The 21,645-nt window shown below is 60.4% G+C and overlaps 3 protein-coding genes across 11 annotated transcripts in view; 1 reads left to right on the top strand and 2 right to left on the bottom strand.

The window, feature by feature from the left end:
* Positions 1-150: 150 nt before the first annotated feature.
* NIPSNAP1 (nipsnap homolog 1) lies at positions 151-3,609 on the bottom strand. The gene is made up of 10 exons (XM_054219591.1): positions 3,527-3,609; positions 2,644-2,771; positions 2,463-2,508; positions 2,020-2,114; positions 1,789-1,859; positions 1,526-1,666; positions 1,338-1,369; positions 1,137-1,231; positions 951-1,034; positions 151-824 (listed from the first exon to the last, which is right to left on the bottom strand). The coding sequence occupies exons 1-10, from the start codon at positions 3,580-3,582 to the stop codon at positions 760-762; spliced, it is 813 nt and encodes a 270-aa protein (XP_054075566.1). The 5' UTR covers positions 3,583-3,609; the 3' UTR covers positions 151-759.
* Positions 3,610-3,692: 83 nt separating this feature from the next.
* LOC128917150 (pleckstrin homology domain-containing family A member 4-like) lies at positions 3,693-7,873 on the bottom strand. Its single transcript, XM_054219796.1, has 8 exons — positions 7,816-7,873; positions 6,970-7,074; positions 6,236-6,308; positions 5,456-5,553; positions 5,239-5,342; positions 4,828-5,008; positions 4,096-4,183; positions 3,693-4,009 (listed from the first exon to the last, which is right to left on the bottom strand). The coding sequence occupies exons 1-8, from the start codon at positions 7,867-7,869 to the stop codon at positions 3,693-3,695; spliced, it is 1,020 nt and encodes a 339-aa protein (XP_054075771.1). The 5' UTR covers positions 7,870-7,873.
* Positions 7,874-9,932: 2,059 nt separating this feature from the next.
* NF2 (NF2, moesin-ezrin-radixin like (MERLIN) tumor suppressor) overlaps positions 9,933-21,645 on the top strand; it is a 52,662-nt gene continuing 40,949 nt past the window's right edge. For all 9 annotated transcript variants that reach the window (XM_054219436.1, XM_054219435.1, XM_054219434.1 and 6 more), the window contains exon 1: positions 9,933-10,134. In XM_054219436.1, coding sequence (XP_054075411.1) covers positions 10,021-10,134 — 114 coding nt within the window. In that variant the 5' untranslated portion in view covers positions 9,933-10,020. The remainder of the gene's footprint in view (positions 10,135-21,645) is intronic.

Consider the following 21,645-nt stretch of genomic DNA (forward strand, 5'->3'; position numbering starts at 1 on the left):
GGGGGGTCCCCAGTGGGACTGGGAGTATCCATGGGCTTGGGGGGGGGAGGACATGGTATGGGGTCCCCAGTGGGGCTGGGAGTATCCATGGGCTTGGGGGGGGGGAGGACATGGTATGGGGTCCCCAGTGGGGCTGGGAGTATCCATGGGCTGGGGGGGCATGGTATGGGGTCCCAGTGGCGCTGGGGGCAAACAGGAGCTTGGGGGGGAACCTTGGTGTATCGGGGCACCCAGGGGTGGGGGTCTTTTGCTGCAGGGTGTCCCCCCCCTCGGTGCAGGGGACACCAATGGCACAGAGCGGGGTGTCCCCCTGGGCAACACAAGGGTGAGGGGTCTGCTCCTTGTCCTGGGGGGCCGAGCACCCCCAGACGCCCCTCCCTCCCCCCAGACAAGGCCAGGTTTTGGCATATTAAATATTTAATTGGCAGCAAAGGCACCCACTGGTCCCATCAGGAATAATTAAGACATACCCCCCCCAACCTCCGCAGCCTGCCCAGTCCCTCCCCGGGCAGCGCCATCCCCTACCCCTCTGGGGGACTTGCTGCAGGGTGGGGGGCTCCCGGCTGCAGACCCCTCCCCGCTCTCATCCCCCACAGAGCCCCTCATATTGGAGTGGAGGAGGGAAGGAGAGCTGGGCGCTGCGGCGGAGCAGAGACACCCCCCCCCCCCCCAGCCCTTCCCCAGCAGGGCCGAGGCACAGGCAGGGAGCGAGCCCCCCGCCCTGGGGCGCAGGCAGACCCCTGGCGTGGACCCCCCTGCTCATTGCAGGGGTGAGATCTTGAGGGGAATCATTATCCGTGACTCCATGGTCCGGATCAGCGGCACTGGAAAAGGAAGTGAGAGAGGGGTGAGGGCAGGGGGGCCCCAGCATGGGCAGGGGATCCCCGATGTAGGGAGGGGGCCCTGGCCCGGGGAGGGGGTCCCCAATGTGGGGAGGGGGTCTCGCTCACCCGTGTAGTACACATTCTCATCCCAGCCCCTCTTCGTCCAGGCCGCGTTCCTCGTCTCCTCCCGGGACTGCAGGTCCTTGTAGGCTGCGGAAGGGAGGGGGGATGATGGGGCTGGCACCCAGGGCCCCCCCGGCCCCCGTGGTGGGGGTATCCATGGGGGATGGGGGTGACGGGGAGCCTGCTTACCCCAGAGGTGGTGCACGACGTACAGCTCCCCGATCTGGGAGAAGAACCCGCCGACCGCCTCCTGGTTCTCCTGCCGGTACTTAATGGCCCGAGCCCTGGCACACAGCAGGAAAAACATAGCGGGGGGAGTGGCTCGAGGGCCCCCCCCCTGCTCCAGGGGGACCTTTTCCCACCTTCGTGCCAAGGAAACCAGTCGCTTACCAGTTGTTGCCCCATTCAATCATGGTCCCTGGCTGGAAATAAAGAAGAAAAAAAAAAAAACCAGAGTGAGCAGACAAATCCTGCCAGTTCCTCCTGCCACGGAGGGAGGAATTTGGGGGGCTGCCCCCCCCCCCCCCCCCGGAAAAAAACACCAGGCGGGATCCCTCTGCCCCCCGATGGCCACTCACCTTCAGCTTGTAGGTCCTCAGTTCGTAGATGTTGGGTCCTTGGCGGGGCAGGGGCTCGTTCCAGAAGCTGAACTCCAGGAGCAGCTGGTTCCTGCGGGACAGCAGCATCCGGCTCCTCTCCTTGCGGAAATCCAGGTACTCCTGGAGGACAACCCCAGCCGGGGGGGGCAGTTTTGGGGTGGGGACACGCGTGACCCGGGCCGGGGGGAACAGGCAAAGGCGAGGGGCAGAGCTCGGGCAGCTCGTCCCTGTCCCAGCAGTACCTTATTCTGCTTGAGCTTGTTCATGCAGTCCATGAGGGCCGGGTACCCCCCCGAGAAGCGCCAGAGGTGCACTGGAAGGAGAACACGGGGCTGGGGAGAGGGGGGGGGGGCAACATCCCAAAATCCCACCCAGCAGCTCCCACCCCCGCTCCCCCAGCTCCCATCCCGCCTGACACAAGGCCAGGTCTTCGCCTTCGCTCGCAGCCCCTCACCGCGGCCTCCTGCCCTCACCTGCCTGGTCCTGCTCGCCATACCATGTGTTCCAGTTGCCCACCAGGTCGCAGGGGTAGTCGGCGTCCGAGTGGAGCTTGGGCAGCACCTCCTCTCTGCGGGGGGCACACAGGGGGGCCAGCTGGAGGCGGGGGGGAGTCACCCCAAAACAACTCCCGATACCCCCATTTGCCCTCCCAGCCCAGCACGAGGGGTCTGGGCATGGAGGGGTCTGGGCATGGAAGGGTCTGCCCTGTCGGGATCTGGAACAGCCAGGTGGGATTGCACCCATTTCACAGAGAGGTAAACTGAGGCAAGGAGCAGGGCTACAGATCCACCCAGCATCTTGAAGAGCTCTGCACGAACCCTCCCACCCCTCTCGCTCCAGCGCAGCACCCCAACACCCCTCCATGACGCCAGGCAGCCCCCCCCCCCCGACACCCCCAACACACGGCGGGGCTCACGTAAGGCTGTTGTAGGCCTCCAGACACTCCGGCTTCACGTTGTGAACTGCGGGGAGAGGAGAGAGGGGCTGCCAGGGGGGGAGCCGAGCCCCGGGGGGGGGGCAGCAGGGCCCAAGGCAGAGCAGATGTGTGTGTGGGGGGTGCCCCCCGGGTGAGGAGGGGCCAGCACGGGACCGCTCACACTGGATCTTGTAGAGGTTGCTGGTTTCCTTCTTGGAGAGGAGGTTGGAATGGGCGTCCTTGCGGGGATCCACCTTGTGCACGAAGAGGGAGCGGAACCAGCTGCCTTCGGCATCCCTCGAGTACCCCCTGCAGGACGGCGGGTCAGCCCGGGATGGGGGGGGGAGAAGACACCGAGCACCCGCCGACACCCCCGTGCCAGAGGGGATACCAGTGGCTCAGGAACCAGAGGTCTTGCTGCCTTCCCAGCTCCGGGGGAGCACCGTCCATCTTGGGGGGGCTCCACTGGGGTTCACTCAGTTCATCTCGGTGGGGAGGAAAGGGAGGGGAAGGGGACACGGGATGGGGCACGGCAGCGTCTGCCCCCATTTTGGGGGGATATATGGGGAAAATGAAGGCGTAGCTCGCCCCCTCCCAAACTCCGGCGGGGGGCGGGGGGGTGGGTTTGGGCCCACACTGCCCCGACCACAGCCAGGGCGCCAGGCTGGCCCCAGGGAGGGGGATGACGGAAGGGGGACAGCCCCCCAGCAGCCGCCCTCCTGCCCCCCATGGGAGCCCCCCAGGCTCAGCTACCCCCCCAAGACGGGCTGCCCCGCGGCCCTCCCCGGTTCTCCGGTAGCGGCGGGGCCCTCCCCAGGGAGACGGAGGGGGGGAGGCGGGGGCCCCTCCGCCCTGGGGCTGCGCTGCCGGCCGGACCTTTGCCCTCCGGGTGATGCATTAACCGCGGAGGGCCCCCCCGCCGCGGCCCGCCCGGCACCGCGCCAGGGCCCGCCCCGAGGGGAAGCGGGGTCTGAGGAGGGGGAAACCGGGCCCTGGAAGGAGGGGAGGGGGATGAGGGGAGGGGGGTGTCCGGAGGCGGGGAGACCCGGACCGGCCCCGCTCACCGCGCTCCGCCGGGAACGCCACCGCCCCACCGCAGCCGCCGCAGCGCCGCCGCCATCTTCCCCCGCAGCGGGGCGGGGCCTGCCCGAGGTAGGGCGGGGTTAAGTAAAGCCACGCCCCTCCGCTGCCCGGCCACGCCCACCTGGGGCGTGGCTCCCCGCCCTCCCATCAGAAGCTGGCCTGGAGGAGCGTGATTCTGATTGGCCGCCGCGCCCCGCGGCCGGCCACACCTTCGCGCTCCCGGCCCCGCCCACTCGCCCCCGCCCGCCGCCACGGCGACGTCTCATTGGCTGCCGGCGGGGAGGCGGTGCCCCGGATCGGTGGGGCCCCATCGGAGTCAGCTGCCCGCAGCCAATCAGAAGAGAGATGTGGAAAAGCCAGTGTCTGATTGGCCGCCATGTCTTGCTCCGCTGCATCCGACCCCCTGCTGGGCGGCTGCTGGTTGGTCTCTGCTCCGGGGGGCCGGAGCCTTCGCGGGCTCCTCCCTGCGGTGGGGGCGCGGTCAGGAGGGGGCGTGGTCGTGGGGGCGGGGCGGGGGCGGGGCGGGGGCGGGGGCGGGGCCGGGATCCACCTGCTGCTGCCGCGCCCGCGGCGCGTCCCCGCGGCTCCCCCCGGCTGCACTCGGTCCCGCAGGGCCCCTCCCGGGCCGGGGCCTCCTCCTGCATCGGGGGCGACCGCTGTGAGGGCACGGGGCGCCCGCTGCTCCGTCCTGCCCCACGGCTGCCCCCCAGAGACCCTCGGCCTGACCCATAGCCCTTTCCACCCCGTAGCCCCCCCAGCCTGCTCCATAGCCCCATAGTCCCCCCCAGTCTGTCCCGTAGCCACTCCTGGCCCATAGCTCCCCACAGTCTGCCCCACACCTCTTCCCGCCTTATAGCCTCCCCAGCCTGTTCCATAGCCCCCCCCCACCCAATAGCCCCCCACCCCAGCCTGCCCCATAGCCCCTCCTGCCCCATAGACTCCAAGGCTTCCCCCATAGTCCTGTGGGATGCCCTGCCCTGGGGTGTGTGGGGACCCCCCCAGGACTGGGTGGGGGGGGTGTAGCAGGGCCCCCCAGAATCCCCCACAGTGGGGCATAAGGGTCCCTGGGGTATGGACCACCCATGGGGCAGCCCAGCACCTATGGGACCCCAGGTCAGAGGGTGTCAGAACAGCTTGGGGGGCACCTGGGGTCAGGTTGAGGGACCTACTCCACACCACCACCCCCCCAAGTCCCCAGATGCCAGGAGATGGGGGGCAGGATGCTGGTTTGGGGGTCACAGTGGGAAGGTCACCCCCCACAGTGCCACCCCACCAAGCTCACCTTGCTGGGGGGCAGTGGAGGGACAGGGGGGCGTCGAGGAGGGGGCGGCGGGGGGCCTTCCAGCTCCTCACTTGAGGGACACACAGAGCACCAGCCAGGGGGGCGGTCAGGCAATAGGGGCGAGGGGGGACCCACACTCCGGGGTTCCTGGGGCACCTGCAGGGAGAGGGAGCGGGGGGGCCTGGGGGGAGAAAACAGGGGTTAAAGGGTTAACTGCCCCCCAGACCCCCCCAACCCTCTGTGACCCCCCCCCCAGACCCTCTAAACCCTCTCTGACCCCCCCCCCCAAAGCCCACAGTCACTTCCTGCCCCCCTGGGATCCCCCCCAACCCCCCCACTACTCAGGTTCCCTATACCCTCCCCCCCATGGACCAAAGACCCCCTGTGTCCCCCCCCCCGTACCCCACTCACCCGGGCAGGGGCGCTGCCCCCCGCCGCAGGGCGCAGACCCAGGCGTTCAGCTCCTCGGGGGTCTCGGCCCCCAGGCAGTATGTGCGCATCCCGGGATGCTCGGCCTGGGGATGGGGGGGGCCATGGTGAAGGGGACCCAAGCGTCCAGGCCTTGACCCCCCCCTACCCCACCCCACCCCACCCAGGGCACCCCCGGATGTGGGGGGCCGGGGCTGACCGTGAAGAGGAAGCGGGGGGGGCGAGGGGCGGGGGGCAGGATGCGGATCTCGTAGCCGGGCAGGGGGAGGCCGCCCCGCACTCGCTGCTCGCTGCTGTCTGGGGGGCAGAGGGGGTCTCATGGTGGGGGGGGGAACCCGCGGGAACCCCCCCAGCACCCTGAGCTCTCCCCCACCGCAGACCCCCAGCACCATCGGGGGGATGCTGGGGAACCCCTCTGAGTCCCACCTTCTGCCCCCAAACCTCCCACACCTCTGCCCCCCCCCCCCCCCAAAATCCCAGGGATCCCCAACTGCTCCAGGGTCCCCCAGTCCCCCCAGGATCCCTGACCCCCCCAGGGATCCCCAGCCACTCCAGATTCCCCCATTCCCCATAGGACCCCCAACCACCCAGGGACCCCCGATCCCCCAGGATCCCTCACCCCCCCCAGGGACCCCCAACACCCCAGGCACCCCCGATCCCCCGGATTCCCTGACCCCCAACTGCTCCAGAGCTCCCCATTCCTCCAGGACTCTTAACTGCCCCAGGGACCCCCCCGGGACTCACTCGAGGGACTCACAACTTCTCCAGGGTCCCCCGATCCACAGGATTCCCTGACCCCCCCCACAGACCCCCAACCACTCCAGGGTACCCCAATCCCCCAGGATCCCTGACCCCCCCCAGAGAGCCATAACACCCCAGGGACCCCCTGGGGATAAGCCACCCCCCCCCCCACAACCTCCAGTCCCCACCTGCCCCCAGGGTGTCCTGCCTCCCCCCGCCCAGGCCCCCCCCCCCTCACCACGGTAGTAGTAGAGGCAGAGATCGACCAGCACAAACCAGCGGCGCTTCCAGAGCCGCAGCCCCGAGCTGTCCTGGGGGAGCGGGACGAGGCTGAGCCCCCCGCCCCCGCCACCAGCCCATCACCCCCCCGGGAGCCCCAAACCCCCCCAACCCTACTGATCCCCTAAAGCCCATAACTCCCCCAACACCCCCCCACCAACTAAGACCCCGTCCAAACCCCATGACCCCCCCCAGCATCCCCAAATCCCGGACCCCCCCAAATCTCATAAGTCCCCCCAGAAGTCCCCCCACCACAGACACCCCCCGAACACCATAACCCCCCCAGAACCACCCAACACCCAGACTCTCCTCATCCCTTTCCGATCCTCCAACCCCCCCCCCACACCAGCACCCCACACCTCAGCCTCTCCCATACCCCCCCCGCACCCCGCATCACCCCAGAACTCCCCCAAACTCCATAACCCCCCCCCCAGCACCACCCACTCCCCTCCGATCCCCCAAACCCCATAAACCCCCCCAGGACTCCTCCCACCCCAGACGCCCCCCAAATCCCATAACACCTCCCAGGACCCCCCCAACTCAGACCCCCCTCAACCCCATAATCCCCCGCAGCGCCGTTCCCCGCCACCTCAGCCCCCCCCAAACGCTATAGCCCCCCCTCGGACCCCCCAATTCAGACCTCCCCAAATCCCATCCACTCCCCGCCCCATCCACCCCCCCCCCCCGCCCCACCTGCTTGTGCAGCCAGCCCCGCATGACGGGGGGGGCGCGGGGGTCCCTCCGCAGCGCCTGCCCCCCCTTCCCGAAGGCGTGGACCCGCGGCACGGCCCGGCAGGGCTGGGCAGGGGCTTCACCCAGAGCGGGGGCCCCCCCTCCCCCGACAACCTCCCCCCCCCCCCCAGGGCTGCCAAGGTCCCTACCAGCCCCCCTACCCCCATTTCACCCGGACACCCCAAAATGACACCCCTCCCAGCTCCCCAGGGCTCCCCTGCCCCCCCCCGCCGACCCCCCTTTGTGCCCCATACGTCCCCATGGAGTCCTGGGTTCCCTTGCCCCCCCCCCCCGCCATGGCCCCCTCCGGCCCCCCTCTTGTGCCCCATAGATCGCCCTGGAGCCCTGGGCTCTCTTGACAGCCCTCATGCCCCCCCATAGCTCCCCCAGCCCCCCCGGGCTCCCTTGCGTCCCCCATGTGCCCCTTTGCCCCCCCTCCAGCTCCCCATGGGCTCCCAGCTCCCCTGGGCTCCCTTCGGTGCTCCATGGTCCCCCTTGTCGTCGTCCCCCCCTCCAGCTGCCCATGGGGGGGCAGCCATAGCTCCTCGTGAGCCCCCCAGCCCCCACGCCCCCCCCCCCATAGCTCCCCATGATGCTCCCAGCCCCCCTCCCCAGCTCCCCATGATCAGCCCCCCTGGTCACCCTTGGGTCCCATATGCCTCCCCCCCCACAGCTCCCCATACCACCCCCAGCCCCCATACCCCCCCCCAGCTCCCCCCCCCATGCCTCCCCAGCTCCCCTCCTATATTCCCCCATGTCCCCTATACTCCCCCATACCCCCCCCATGCATCCCCCCCCCGTCCCCACCTGGGTGCCGGCGGGGGCGGAGGCCCGGCGGGGGGGCTCGTTGCCGTCTGCCATGGGGGTCCTGCGGGGAGCGGGGGGGCTGTCAATGTCGCCATTGTCGCCGCGGGGACAGAGGCCCCGTTCTTCCCGCTGCGGGGGCGCCCGGGCTCCTGGGGCCGGCGGGGGCGGGGGCTGCTCCCCGGGCGCCTGGGTCCCCCCTGGCGGGGGACAAGGGGCCCACTGGGGGGGGTCCGGGGGGGCTTCCCCCCTCCCACTGGTCCTGCGGGGGGATCAAGTCTGTCCCCTCAGCCCGTGCTAGTCCCAGTTCCCGTCCCAGTAACCCTGAGCTGGTCCCAGCTCCTGTCCCATTATTCCAATGCAGGTCTCAGTTCCCATCCCGTTATCCCAGTGTTGGTCCCAGTCCCACCATGTTATCCCTGTGCTGGTCCCAGTACGCATCCCATTCTCCCAGTGCTGGTCCCAGTCCCTCTCCCGTTATCGCAGCGCGGGTCTCAGTTCCCATCCCGTTATCCCTGTCCTGGTCCCAGTCCCATCCTGCTACCCCTGTGCTTATCCTAGTCCCTGTCCTATTATCCCTGTGCCTGTCCCCATTCCCTAGTCCCAGTTCCCCTATGGCAGCGCTGGTTCTGCTCCCAGTCCCATCCCATCATCCCAGTGCTAGTCCCAGTTCCAATCCCAGTCCCATACCGCTATCCCAGTGCTGGTCCTGCCCGCCCTGGTCCCAGTCCTGTTATCCCGGTACTGGTCCCGGTCCCGTTATCCCAGTGCTGGTCCTGTCCCGTTATCCCGGTACTGGTCCTGTCCTGTTATCCCGGTACTGGTCCCCGTCCCGTTATCCCAGTGCCAGTCCCAGTGCCATTATCCCAGTAAGGGTCCCGGTCCCGTTATCCCAGTGCTGTTCCTGTCCCGTTGTCCCGGTACTGTCCCAGTCCTGTTATCCCAGCGCTGGTCCCAGTCTCTTCCCCGCCCGCGCCCGGGGCCGAACTGGGCAGCGCCCGTCGGGGGCGGGAGGAGCCCGGATGCCTGGCGCCCCCCCCGGGAACGCCTGGGTTCCCCCGCCCGGGCACCCCCCTCCCCCGGCACGGCCACGCGGGACCCGGGGCGGGCACCCACCGCGGTCCCCGAGTCACCCAGGACAGCCCGTCCTGCGGGGTGGCTCACGGCAGCGGGGACACCCCACGGGAGGGGGACACCCCACGGCAGCGGGGACACCCCACGGGAGGGGGGACATCCCACGGGAGGGGGGATACCCCACGGGAGGGGGGACACCCCACGGGAGGGGGGACATCCCACGGGAGGGGGACACCGCACGGCAGCAGGGACACCCCACGGGAGGGGGGACATCCCACGGGAGGGGGACACCGACGGCAGGGGGGACACTATCGGCACCGGGGACACCTACGGGAGGGGGACACCCCACGGGAGGGGGGACATCCCACGGAAGGGGGGACACCCCCCGGCAGGTTGCGTGTCCCCAAGCCACGGGGACGCTCTCGGGCAGCACGGCCACCGGCAGCATCACGGGGAGGTCCCGCAGTGTCACAGCCATCCCCCGGGTCACAGACACCCCTCGGGTCACGGCCGCGTCCCCAGGGATCATGGCCACCGCCGGGTCACGGCCACCCCCGGACCATGGCCACCCCCCGGGTCACGGACACTCCCGGATCACGGGCACCCCCCTGGATCACGGATACGTCCTCACGGCTCAGGACAACCCCCCGGGCCACGGCCATCCCCCGGGTCACAGACCCCCACCGGGTCACGACCACCCCCGGGTCACGGTCCCCGCGGCACCGTGGGGCAGCCCGGGGCGCTCGGCCGCCGCCGGGTCCTAGTGCCCGTTCCCGCCCCGCCGGCCCCCTCACGCATGCGCCTGGTAGGCGCCCGCTCCGCCCGCCGCCAGGGGGCGCCACCACCCCTGCCCCGCTCCTCGCCCCCTCCCTCTGAGAGGCGTTCCCGCCCCGCCCCTTCTGTTGAGCGACGTCTACTTTCCCCAGTCACAGACGCCTTCCCTCCCTTTCCTCCCTCACGACCCTCACGGTTGGCTGCGACGCATGGTGGGGGCGGGCTGCAGCCCGCGGCGGGACCAATGGGGAGGCGGCGGGGGCGGGCGCAGCTCGGCGCGGCCCGCAGCGGCGGGGGCCCGGGCCCTCCCCGCCGCCATGGCGCTGCCGCCGCGCTGAGCCGCCTGTGTCCCCCCCCGCCATGGCCGGGGCCATCGCGTCCCGCATGAGCTTCAGCTCGCTGAAGAGGAAGCAGCCCAAGACCTTCACCGTGCGCATCGCCACCATGGACGCCGAGATGGAGTTCAGCTGCGAGGTGAGGAGGGCCGGGCCGGGGTCTCCCCCTGAGGTGGGCCGCGCCCCCGCCGGCTTCCGCGGCTTCTCCCGCCCGGACAGCGGCTTCCCCGCGGTCGGCAGCGGGCCCGAGGCCCGGTGTGGGATCGGGCCGCCGGCGGGAGCAGGGGGGGTGCGGCCCGGAGCCGGCGGGGAAGGCGGGAGAGGGCCGTGGGGGAGAGTCGGGCCTGCGCTCGGGGTGGTCCCCGCTGCCCCGGGGGGTCACGGAGCGGGCCTGGGGGGTGCACGGGAGGGACAGCGGGGCGTCTGCTATCCCACTTTGTCCTGGGTTAAGATCCCGCTTTGCCCTGGGCTGAAATCCCGCTTTACTCTCGGCTTAAGATCCCGTTTTAGCCTGGGCTAAAGATCCCACTTTACCCTGAGTTAAAATCCCGCTTTATTTTCTATAAAATCCCACTTTATTTTCTTTATAATTCCGCTTTATCCTACCGCCACAGCTATTGTGCCTGCCGCACAGCAGCTCTCAGGAGGCCGGGGGTATCCCCAGCTCGAATCCACCAGCGTCCGACTCGAAGTGCTTGGCAAACGCACGTGGATGAAATTTTCCCGTTTTCGTGGTTTATCGGCTCAGTCCTGCGGACGAGGGGTGCTCCTGGGGGGCTGCGTCCCAGTGCCCGCTCCCGCCGTGCCTGGTTTTCCACTGATGTTTTCCTTTTTTGGGCCCTTGGTAATTCTTAACCATTCTCCCCCGGGCGGTTGCTGTCAGGCCTCAGGGGTCTGGTTTGTTGTTGCTGCGTTTTCAGCCAATCTGGAGGGGTTGGACACGCAAACATGGAAAACTATCTCTACCCAGTTTAACTTCTTTATTTAATAGCTTATATTTCATTATTCTGATCCAAATCTTGATGGAATTCCAGGGCGCATAAGCCGAGGGGTGTTTGTCGTCGTAAATTTTCTTGCTCTTGAAATCTGCTGTCAGCTCTGCAGAACTTTCCGCCTTTCCCAGGGATTAAGGATTTATTTTAGACAGTAGTCGTGCGAGCTTCCCACCGGTACGCTGCCAGGAGAGTTTAAGTGTCCTGGCTCCGTTCTTGCATGCTTTTCCGAGGCTGCCAGTAATAACCTATGATGAAAAGTAAATAATTTTCTTTTTTTTTTTTTTTTTTAATGGTGCAGCCGCTTGTTGTTTCATGTTGGGATTAGGGTGTTTGTGCAGCGGTAAGGCAACGCTCTCGGGTGGGATTTGACTGTGCAACTTGTGCATCTCCAGATGACTTTTTGGGGAGGTTCCTGCCAAAAGAGCTTGTCGCTGCAGATAGACTTGTCCAGCCCTTCTGGAAGCACAGGAAGAAGCTCACGAGCTGCGTGTATGGTCCTGCTCGGGTCTCCTGGGTCTTGACAGAGCCGGTGCGCGAGGGAATTCAGGTGGTGTCCTTCAGCACAGAGCGCTTAAGCAGAGGGAAGGGAAATAGTTGGGTGCAGGTGGATGATGGGGCTGTTTCACACTGTGCCTAGCTGTTATGGTTTGAGGAACCCACAACAGTTTATTGTCGTTCAGACAATTATTCTCTCACCCGATGACCGCTCCCCACCCAGGAAGAGGAATCGGGGAAAAAATAAGGAACCCCAAGGGTTGAAATATAAACAGATTTAACAGAATAAGACTAGGCAATTAACAGTAACAACACTAAAGAACCAGTATGGATCCCGATACCAGTATAAAATACACAAGGACTATACTCAGCCCGTTCCATCAGCAGAAGCCGTGCGCTCCCCGCAGGGACAGCCAATGTGGGACCCTGCGAGCGCTGCGGCTTTGGGAGGAAGGGAAGGGCTCAGGGCTCCGGCACCGGGGCAAGGAGTTCTCGGGATCGCAGCCATCAAGGGAGAGAGAGAGAGAACTTCTCAGCAAAATTCCTAATTTCTACTGAATGTGACATTCCTGGTATGAAATAACCCTGTTGGCAGCTTGGGTCAAGTGTCCGGGTCTCGCTCCTCCTCGTCCCTGCACCTGGAAAGGCTTGAAAACACTGAGACCTTGAATCCCACATACCAGAGTTGGCTATAAAGTACATATTTTCACCAATTCAGACACTAGAGTCTTCTAAAAGTGCAGTTTTCCCAAGCATTAGAAGAGAAATTAGCCCTGTGTTGTTCAAACCAGGACGCCAGAGCAGGTGAGGTGTGAATTTTCTTCAAGCTTTATTCAAGGAGTCCAGCTCCGGGTCTCTGCCCCCGTCTTTGTCGCGTGGTTGTAGGGCTCTAGGGAAGGCTCCTTGGCTTGCTGACTCCGCAGAAACACGCCAAGCCCAACTCCTGACGCTGCAGACGGATCGGGCACACCCTGCGGCTTCAAGTCGCTGGGGCTGAGCAGAGGGAGGGGATGGGACAGTGGCCCAAAGACCTGGAGCCAGGAGCAGAGCTTGCGCCTGTGGTGGTCTTGGTTACCCCGTCTGAAAGTCAAAGGGATGGGAGAATTGAAGGTCTGGGGAGGACCACGCTCCTCCCTGAAGGGATCCAGCCCCTCTCCGAAGGTTTGCTGGGCTGGGCAAGATGGGAGAGGAGGGAGCAGCGCTGTTTTTGCCCGAGTATCTGTGCGTGCATCGATGCGGTGGGCTTCTTCAGGTGGACTGCTGACCTGAGCAGGAGGGTGCGGAGGGTGAAACCTCTGCTGCCACACACTCTTTAGAGGATCAGTGGAAGGAGGTGCAGCGGGAGTCTTGCTGTCGTGCTCTTTGGGGGGGCTCTTGAGATGTGTTTTTGCGGCCCATGAATGGTACCTCGTGCGGTGGGGGACGGAGAGCTGATGGCATGTTGGAAGTCTCTTTGGTAGCCTGTTCCCGGCGGCACGCTGCTCCCTGCCGAGCCTGGCAGGGGCAACTGCCGCTGCCTCTTGGCTTCTTCTGCCTGGGCTCATCCCTTCCATTTCTGCCGTTGCTGCTCTCCTGGCTCCAACGAGGGAATGAGCTGGGGGCTCAGCAATTCCTCTCCGAGGCTGGTGGTCCTGGGATTGTACCTTTGGTTGGGTTTTGTTGCGTACCAGGTGTGCTGGACCCTGCTCCCTGCCTTGGGCTTCAAACCCCACGATAAATAGCAGCCGAGAAGGCGGAGGAAGGACTGCAGGAGTGTTTTCCTGCCTAATCCATGCTGACACCTCAGAAGGTCCAAACTGCCTTCCTAGGGAGCCCATCCTGCTCGGCGGGCGTCCCGGGGAGCGTCGTTTGCTTGAGCCTCGGGAGCTGTTGGGGTGGGTGTTCAGGGCAGGATGGGGCAGTGCTCCCCAGAAGGGAGCAATTCCTGCTCCCTTCTGCTCTTCCCTGTGTCGGGGCTGGAGGTCCCTGGGGAGGAGAGGCTGCGGTTCGGGCAGAGCAGGCTGATTTCTGCCATCCTGCCGTGCCATCTTGTCACACCCTCAGTCCCGTCCATTCCAGAAGCCCCTCTTCTCCCTCCACCCTGTTGCAAATCACCACCGCTCGTCTCTATGCCCTTCCTCTGTGCTCCCAGCCTTGCTCCGAGCACTGTGGTGTTGTTTTTTTCCCGCTTTTCCTTCTCCAGGAGCTGGATGCCTGGCCGGTGAGTGGTCGGGGTTGTGCATTGCTGTTCTGGGGAGGCTGATGCTACGTGTGCTGGTCTTTAATGTGGCTTAACCGGTGGCTTTGCTGGTGAACACGTTTGAACGATCAGTGCTTTGCTGTAGCAGCTTTTCTGTGTGGGATTAATATAACTGATATTTTTTCTTTAAACTCTGTTCCAGAGCTCTTGAGGTGTGCTCCCGTCCCAGCAGTCCCTCCCCTTCTGACCCCACCAACACCACCGTAACTGGGGGGAAAACTCAGTTTTCTGTGCTAATTTTTCAAGCTGCCCCGTAGAAATTCCCAGCTGTGTATTTTAAGAGATTAAACCTGCTTTGCATCTGTTTGCTCTGCAAATGGTGTCTCTAAATTGAGCCTAAATCTAAAATAATTCATAGAAATGAAATCTTAATCTTTCTAACGCATCGATGAAGCTTAATAATGACAGCTGGGGTTTCACTTTAAAGATGTATAATTTGTTTGGGGAAATCTTGAAGGCCCAAAGTAAGTGTCTTCCTTTTTGTTACTTCCATCACGGCTGTTTGAGCCTGGTACCTAATTAATTGATAGCATCTTGAGGAAGGCTAGATATTTGCATATCTCTTAAAATCCCCGTGTTAAATCAATCCCTCGCTGCCTCACCTTCCTGAGAACGCCCTCCAATAGCCCGTGCGGTCCCTTGGCTTTCTGTGCTTGGAGAGCGGCGCAAGAGAAACCTTGTTGAAAGACATTTAATGTTGATGTTCTCCTGCAATTAAGACCGTGATAGGTGGTACGCTGCTTAAGTAATGATTCGGGAAGCTATTTTAAGCAGCAGTAGCGTAAAGCAGAGCTTGCCAGGGTGTGGGACTTGCAGTAATGGCCTGATGTCAGCGCAGAGCACAGTGCCAGGATGCTGCTGTGGCTGATGGTTTCTTCTGCCGTTGCCACCCCTGATGGTGAAACTTGCTGACGGTGGCCCCGAAACAAATTAAAGTAGTCGACGTGGCAAAGGTAATGTGATTTTGGTGGTGCCTCTCCAGATGAGGTAGTCAGTTATCCATTATCTCTGGCATAACATCTTAAAACCCCGTAGTATTTTTGAGTCCACGTCTTCCAAGTCATCGTTCATCCTGTCCCTCCGGCAGGATGGTGGTGCCATAGTGTGGCTGCTCTCGGGTTGGGCTCACGCACTCCCACGTGCAGGTTTTTTTCCCTCCAGGAACCAAGTTCCCTGGTTGATGGGAGAACCCATCAATCTTTTCGTCTTGTGCGTGGCTTTGCCTGTTTCTTCCTCTTGCAGTGGTCAGTCGGGTTAGTGGCTCTCCATCTCCGGAGCCACAGCACCTTTTCTGAAGGGTGTTTTTTGCTTTAGCCCTTTCCTTTGCGCCCGTGATCTTGGGTCTGACGCTCCTGCAGGGTGGTTACTCCACTGAGGTGCAGCCAGTCACCCAGCTGCTCCCTGGCTTTAATCCTTTGACCGCAGCAGCTTCTGTGGGTCTCGAGTTAAAAATGAAGAGAAAAGCTTTACAACCAACCTAGAAAAGCAGCTTAAACATTCAACGGCAAGAAGAGGAGGCGCGTTCGGGCTGATGTATTTGCTGGTCCAAACGCGCATCCTGTTACTGCTTCAGTGCTTAAGCTGTTCCTCTCTGTCCAGAGAATAATCTTGGTTGGAAGGGATCCTTTTAGCCCAGTGCCCCTCTCGGTGTGGGGCCAGTTGGATGAGCTTGGTTGTAAAGCTTTTCTGTTCGCTTGTAAGTAGAGGAGACCCAATTTTCAGCAGCATGTGGCCAAGCGTTAGTCTGTTTGTTAACGGAGGTAGGGAGTTAACGTAGCTGAGCTGCGGAAGCTCATCCTCTGAAACAGGAGCAGGGGAGGATTTGGCAGTGAAAACCTGTGTGTGGTCAAGTAAGTTTTAGAGTAAGAGCTGGCACAGTAAATCGGGGTTGAGGTTTGAGTTCTGTCTGGTCACCGCACCAAAAGAAAAAGGCAAGAGAAGGAAAGCAGGGAGCAGAGTGCCCACAGCTTCCTTCTGTGGCGCCAAATACTTGGAAAGGGTTTTATAAAGGTCCTTTCATCCCCTGTTAAACGTTTAGCAGCAGCTCGGTGATGCTAGTAGGGGCGGGCGGTGACCTCTCTCGGTGCTGCTAAGCTTCTGCAAGCAGGCAGAAAGTTAACTGGAAAAGACCAATCTGTGGGCAGTAACAGCTATTTTAAAAAGCTGCGAGAAATAATCCTCCTCAGCTACGAAATGATCTTCGGTAAATTGTTGGGATACCAGCTGTCAAGTCAATGTTCTGGTGCCTTAGCGCCCATCTGCCCCGATCCTGCGTCGGCTCTCTGCGAGCGCTCAGGAGTTCGTGCTGTTCACTTGCTGCTGGTTTCTCTTTGAATGTGAGACTTCGTGTCTTAGAGGGCTTTATGCCGAAAACAGTCAGAAATTCTGCTGATTTGCAACAGTATCATTTGGGAATTCGTTTTTCCGAGATGGCTTGCTTGGTGCGGTTCGATTCTGCCTTCCCTTAAGCTGCGTGCAGGTCACATGAGACTTATTATGAACACGGATCCTCCTTGGCTTCTCGCTGCCTGCACCCAGACCACTCTCTGGATCCCCTGTGTCTTGCTGCAGCCTCTTCTAAGCTGGTGATGAAACTCCGTGTTATCCCATTCCCTCCAAACGTCGTTCAGAACCGCTGTCAGTCCTGTCTCTGTGGTTAATCCAGAGGAGGTGTGTTGATGTGGAGGGGAAAGCAGTTGGGGCAGAAAATCTTGCTCTTTTGGTGTGTGTACTTCCAGTTTGGATGCCGTTTAATACCTCTTTTTTTTTTTTCCCCTTTGTACAGGCAGCGGCTTTCAAGTAGGTGGTTTTTGAAATGAAAAGTACTTGAACAGGGAAGCAGCCCTGGAAACGATCTACTTGAAGCTGGGAGGCAGCACTTTGTTAGGAAATCGCCCAGCCCTTGAGATTGGAAGAGAGGCATTTCACAGCGTACGTGGTTTAGCCTCGCTTCATTCGGAGGTAAACTCACCGTTGCCGGGGCAAGGCCACCCCTCTCTCCCTAAGGCTGACAACGCTGGCTTGTTAAAGCCTAGCGTGGCTTCCCCTGGGCTAAGCTGTCTGCAGCGTGCCAGAGATCATCAGAGCAGGTCAGGCTTGTGAAATACCCGGTGTCCATCAGCAAAGCCGGCTCCCGCACAGAGGGAAGGCTGGGCTCCGGAATCGCTGCCCTGCGGGGCCCTTCCCGGGGCGAGGAGGAGTGTGCTGTACTGCAGAGCGTGCGACAGCAGCACGGGGATGGCTCCCTCTGACATTATATGTCTATGCATATGTCCTGTTTTGAGCCACACAGGACTAATTTCTAATGGTTAAGAAAACGGCACTTTTAGAAGACCCTTGTGTCTGAATTGGTGAAAGTATTTACTTTACAGCCAGCCCTGGGGTGCGGGTTTCAAGGTCTCAGTGTTTTCCAGCTCGCCAGGTGCAGGGACGAGGAGGAGCGAGACCTGGGCACTCGACCGAAGCTGCCAACGGGGTTATTCCATACCATGAACGGCACATTCAATATCATTTAGGAAGTTTGCTGAGGAGTTCTCTCTCTCTTTCTCTCTCTCTCCCTTGATGGCTGCGATCCCGAGAACTCCTTGCCCCGGTGCCGGAGCCCTGAGCCCTTCCCTTCCTCCCGAAGCCGCAGCGCTCGCAGGGTCCCACATTGGCTGTCCCTGCGGGGAGCGCACGGCTTCTGCTGATGGAACGGGCTGAGTATAATCCTTGTCTATTTTATATTGATATCAGGATCAATAGTGGTTCTCCTGGGTGAGGCTGGGTCATCGGGTGAGAGAATAATTGTCTATACGACAATAAGTTGTTGTGGGTTTCTCAAACCACAACAGCATCCTTGGCACAGGAAGGACAGAGGTCCCTGCAGGAACAAGATCCTTCTCTCAGCCTCTTGGAGCTTCTTCCCCTGCATCGGGCTCCTCCTTGACCCTTTAACTCTTAAATTGCGCATCCCCAGCTTATGGGGTGAGGTGAGGCTTAAGGATATCATCGGTTGTTGTCGCCTCCGCCTCTCCCACTCCCGTTGGTGCCGGCTGGCTGGAGCCGCAGCAGCGTGTTCTCTCGTGTACCCGGCTCTGTCTCGGGCTTGGGCAGACACCGCGGAAAGTGCTCGGCTGCACCATCTGTGTTGTTACGCCTGGACGCGTTTTTGGCCTCCTTGGTGGTTAACAGAAATAGATTTTAATTAAAAGCTCATTATCGAGTTGTCGTGTAGCATTAGTAAATAAAAATAACTTTTACAGCCCTGTCTTGTGGCTCAGTAAGTGGCAATTGAAAGTATTTGACATCGCTTTATTTTTAAAAAAATGGAAGAATATTGCATATTTGATTCCCCGTTTGCTCCAAATGGGCTTTAAATCCAAATAAATGGTTGTCTGTGGCACTGCTGTTATCATTCAAGTCCAGAAGGAGAAATAAATGCGGCCGACGGTCTCAAAATTCTCTCCGTTTCAGTTGTAAGCTGTTGTGGGTGGGTGGTTTGGGCATCTCCTGGTGGGGTGAGGAACACATGGAGCCTGCCCAATTATAGTTTCCCCGGTGGTTAGCGGAGGGATGCTCTGCTCAGCCCGTGCCCTCTCCCTTCTGCCAGCTCCCTCCTTTCAGTCCAGAGGTGTCACATCCTCTGGTTGAAGCTTTCTTCTAAATGGAAGTAACATCGCACGGTGGAAGCTGAGCCCCTGAGTCTTTTAGACCTTCTCTGTGTGGTCTTTCAGACTGGCGTGTCATCGTGGCAGGGGCTCTGCGCTCTCTTCTCATCCCTAGCACAGAACTAACGCTTAATAAAATGATCTGCTAAGGTGAAAAGCCATTTTCTGCATTATTTAAGGATAAATGGCTGCAGTGGTATATTCTACAGATGTTAGTCGTTTCTTCAAGGCCGTGCGGTTGCGTCGTGTGGGGCGCGGAGGGGCCGTTGCGATGGGTTTGTGTGCCGGGGCTGAGCTGGTGAGCGCTGCCTTCATCTCCTCCACTCCCTTGTTTGTGCCCTTATTCCCCAGCCTGACCCCAGGGATGGCTGAAGCTCCGGTGGTTTGCGTTTGTGACGACAAGAAGGCGAGATCTCCGTCCACCGTCCCCGGACACAGCCGGGTCCCGTCCCCTGGAGTTCGGGCATCTCCCTGTTGTCCAAGGAGAGCTTCTTGCCTGAGGAACCTTAATCTTAACTGGTTAAAAAATTACCCTTTTTTTTTTTTTTCCCCCTCTTTCCACGTAGCTGGCGTAAATTCAATTTGACCTCATTGGAAGAAAAGCGTCACCCGATGCCAGCGGGTTTGGGGAATCGCTTTTGTCGGTAGACCCCCTGCTCAAGCCTCTCCGCGTTGGAAGCTTGCACCCTTTGTGCCCATTTTTCGTAGCGCTTGGCCTCCTTCCTCATCACCCCATGACGAGGGGATCTCATAACCCTTCGGCTCAGTTTGGCGGCCGGTTTATTGACTCGTTAGCTGAGGAGCGGTTGTCAAACTTGACAGGAAGGTTCTGCACCAAAATAAATTGTCCAGTTGCCTGCTAGTTGGAAATGACTCTTGGTGCAGGTTAATAAATAATGCAAACCCTGTTAATAGATGCCAAATGCGATGTCTCCACTGGAGAAAAAGATGATGCCAATAACCCGTACTGGAAGCGCTCTCTTCTAGCCACTGGCTGCTGAGTTTTAAGTGTTCAGCGCTGTTTACTTAAAATGCTCTGCTGATAAATCGTAAGCGCTCTGTACTTAGTAAAGAACGTAAATTCCAGCTCCGCAGAATAACAGCCTTGCAGCGCTTCCCCGGTTTGGAAAGCGGCTCGTCTCCACGTCTTCCTTCAGCCCCTCGCCGACGAGGCCTCGCAGCCCGCGTCGCGGTCGCGCTCCTGGGAGAACGCGGAGCCGCAGACGTAAAGAGGATGGAGGGTGCTGAGATGACGCAGCCCCCTCCGTCGCGTTGAGGTTATCGTGATGTAGCTTTTTAGTGGGAGACCGAGCTTTATTACAGCGTCGCGCCAGCTGCTCTGGTGTATGGCTGAGAGGGGATTTTTATTTTTTTTCCCCCCCTGCTCGAAGCCACTTTGTTTTTGTTTTCAGGACCTCGTAACGGCTTGCAGAATGCTCTTTGTGCTTCAGGCGTCACTTCAGTGCAGAGCAGGGAACGGCATTACAGGCAGAGGACGGGATGGGGAGTTGCCTGCCCCCCTCCGGCTCTCTGCCCAGCCTCCGACGGCAGCTCTCCCCATCTCCCCATGCATGAGGGGGGCTTTTTTTGTGTTTTATGGCCAGGAAATGTAGCAGTTAATGATATGAGGCCTATCAAGGAAGGATAAGGAGGGCTGAGGTCCTGAACGTCCGTAAAACAGTTGGAGTTCAGCTGTCAAAAGCTGCCACTTGAATGCAGATCGTTATTTTAAGTACCGAGGTGTGGAATGGAATCATGTATGTTGAAATAAAAGTGGCTGCCGTTCCATTTATACGTTTAATGAAGGTAATTCAGCACAGTCAGGGAGGATGTCTGTGCGATGTTATGGTTGGAGACTTTAGCACCGGGCAGGCAGGAATGTTAAATATATATATTACTGCCATGACGTCCGTGTGCAATGAGAGAGCGGCGGTGTAAAATCTAGAGGCAGAAGCAATTGCTTAAAATATTCCCGTCGCCAAATTAAAATTGCGGGTGTGTGTGTGTGTGTGTGTGTGTGTGTGTATGTGTGGAAAAAACACACAAAGCTCTTGCTTTAGCGCTCGTTGCTGGAGCGGGAGCCTGTCCTGGGAAAGGTTTGGTGCAGGGCTGTGTGCGGGTGGGCGCCCGTCGCTCCTCCGAAGCGATAGGCTGAAATGGGATCTTTGCAGAAAGAAAGAAAAAAAGAAAAAAAAAAAAAAAAAGCTGATAATGCTTTACGCAAAGCAGTTTAATTCTAGGTAGGAAATAGCCCTTTGATGCCAGGCTGTTTTTATGTGCCTACAGAAATGGTACAAAATAGCTGTTTAAATGTGTCTCGCTCTGTTTTGTCTGAACCCTCGAATTAACCTCCCTCTTAAAATAATAGTCAGGAAAAAGATCTTCCGCAATCTGAGCCATCCTGCGCCGAGCTGGAGCTCGTCATGGGGACTGGAGGCTAGCTAAATGTGTGAAATTAGGGTTGTATAATTACAACGCTGTGAAACTTGCTCCTCCTGGTGTTTTTGACCTCGAGGTGTTGACGGCGCTTGATATGAATTGCGGAGAGGCTGCAGCGAGCCGTCCGGGGGTGGTGTGTTTTGGAGGCTAGCGTCGGCTTTCTTCTATTCTGGGACTGTCAGCATGTGTGTGCGCGCCCTGGGAGCGGGGAGGGGGGGGTAGAAAATAGCGATATAGTCATTTAATCACAGCCAGCGGAATGGCAATAAGCTTGTCCTCGGCGGCTTTGCCCACAAGGCGGCAGTGGGTGACAGCGGGAGCGGCGCGGCGCCCGCGCCAGCCCTCCCGGCCCTGCCTGAGCATTAATATTGATGCTGTCCAGGTGGCACCAAGATTGAGTTGTAGTGACAAGAGAATGCGCCGAGATCCTTTTGCCCTAGGGCTTTAGAGTAATGGCCATATGTCTCGGTCCAGCAATTGTTTCCACCGTGCAGATGGAAGACCGAAGTGGCTTTGGCATATTAGATTCATCTGCTTTATGTCCCTCTTCACCTTTCTGCCTCCCAACACCTTCTGTTTTTATGAGCAAACTTCGATAACAACATAGATGCAGCTGCGAGATTGCTCAAAAGACACAGTCTTTGAGCGGGACCAATTTTCTCCGCTCCTGAGCTGCTTTTGTCACCAACATTTTCAGCGGAAAATGCAATTTGACTCTATCAAAATGTGCTAGGAGAGAACCGCTGACTTCAGGGATAATTTTTTTTTATTTTTTTTTTTCCCTGAGCTCTTTTTTCCTCTTTTTCCCGTGCAAGGCCGGTAGCTGTGGACAA

The sequence above is a fragment of the Rissa tridactyla genome, chromosome 13, assembly GCF_028500815.1.
Source record: "Rissa tridactyla isolate bRisTri1 chromosome 13, bRisTri1.patW.cur.20221130, whole genome shotgun sequence".
Lineage (NCBI taxonomy): Eukaryota > Metazoa > Chordata > Aves > Charadriiformes > Laridae > Rissa > Rissa tridactyla.

Bases quoted from the DNA above. Each gene is read 5' to 3' on its own strand.
- NIPSNAP1 (XM_054219591.1), bottom strand. From the start codon at position 3,582: ATGGCGGCGGCGCTGCGGCGGCTGCGGTGGGGCGGTGGCGTTCCCGGC. The intron at 1,232-1,337 runs GTAAGCGACTGG...GCTGTGTGCCAG, and splicing joins ATTGAATGGGGCAACAACTG to GGCTCGGGCCATTAAGTACC. The intron at 1,035-1,136 runs GTAAGCAGGCTC...TCCCTTCCGCAG, and splicing joins CGTCGTGCACCACCTCTGGG to CCTACAAGGACCTGCAGTCC.
- LOC128917150 (XM_054219796.1), bottom strand. From the start codon at position 7,869: ATGGCAGACGGCAACGAGCCCCCCCGCCGGGCCTCCGCCCCCGCCGGC. The intron at 5,343-5,455 runs GTCAGCCCCGGC...CCCCATCCCCAG, and splicing joins CCCCCCGCTTCCTCTTCACG to GCCGAGCATCCCGGGATGCG. The intron at 4,010-4,095 runs GTGGATCCCGGC...CCCCCACCGCAG, and splicing joins CGCGGGCGCGGCAGCAGCAG to GGAGGAGCCCGCGAAGGCTC.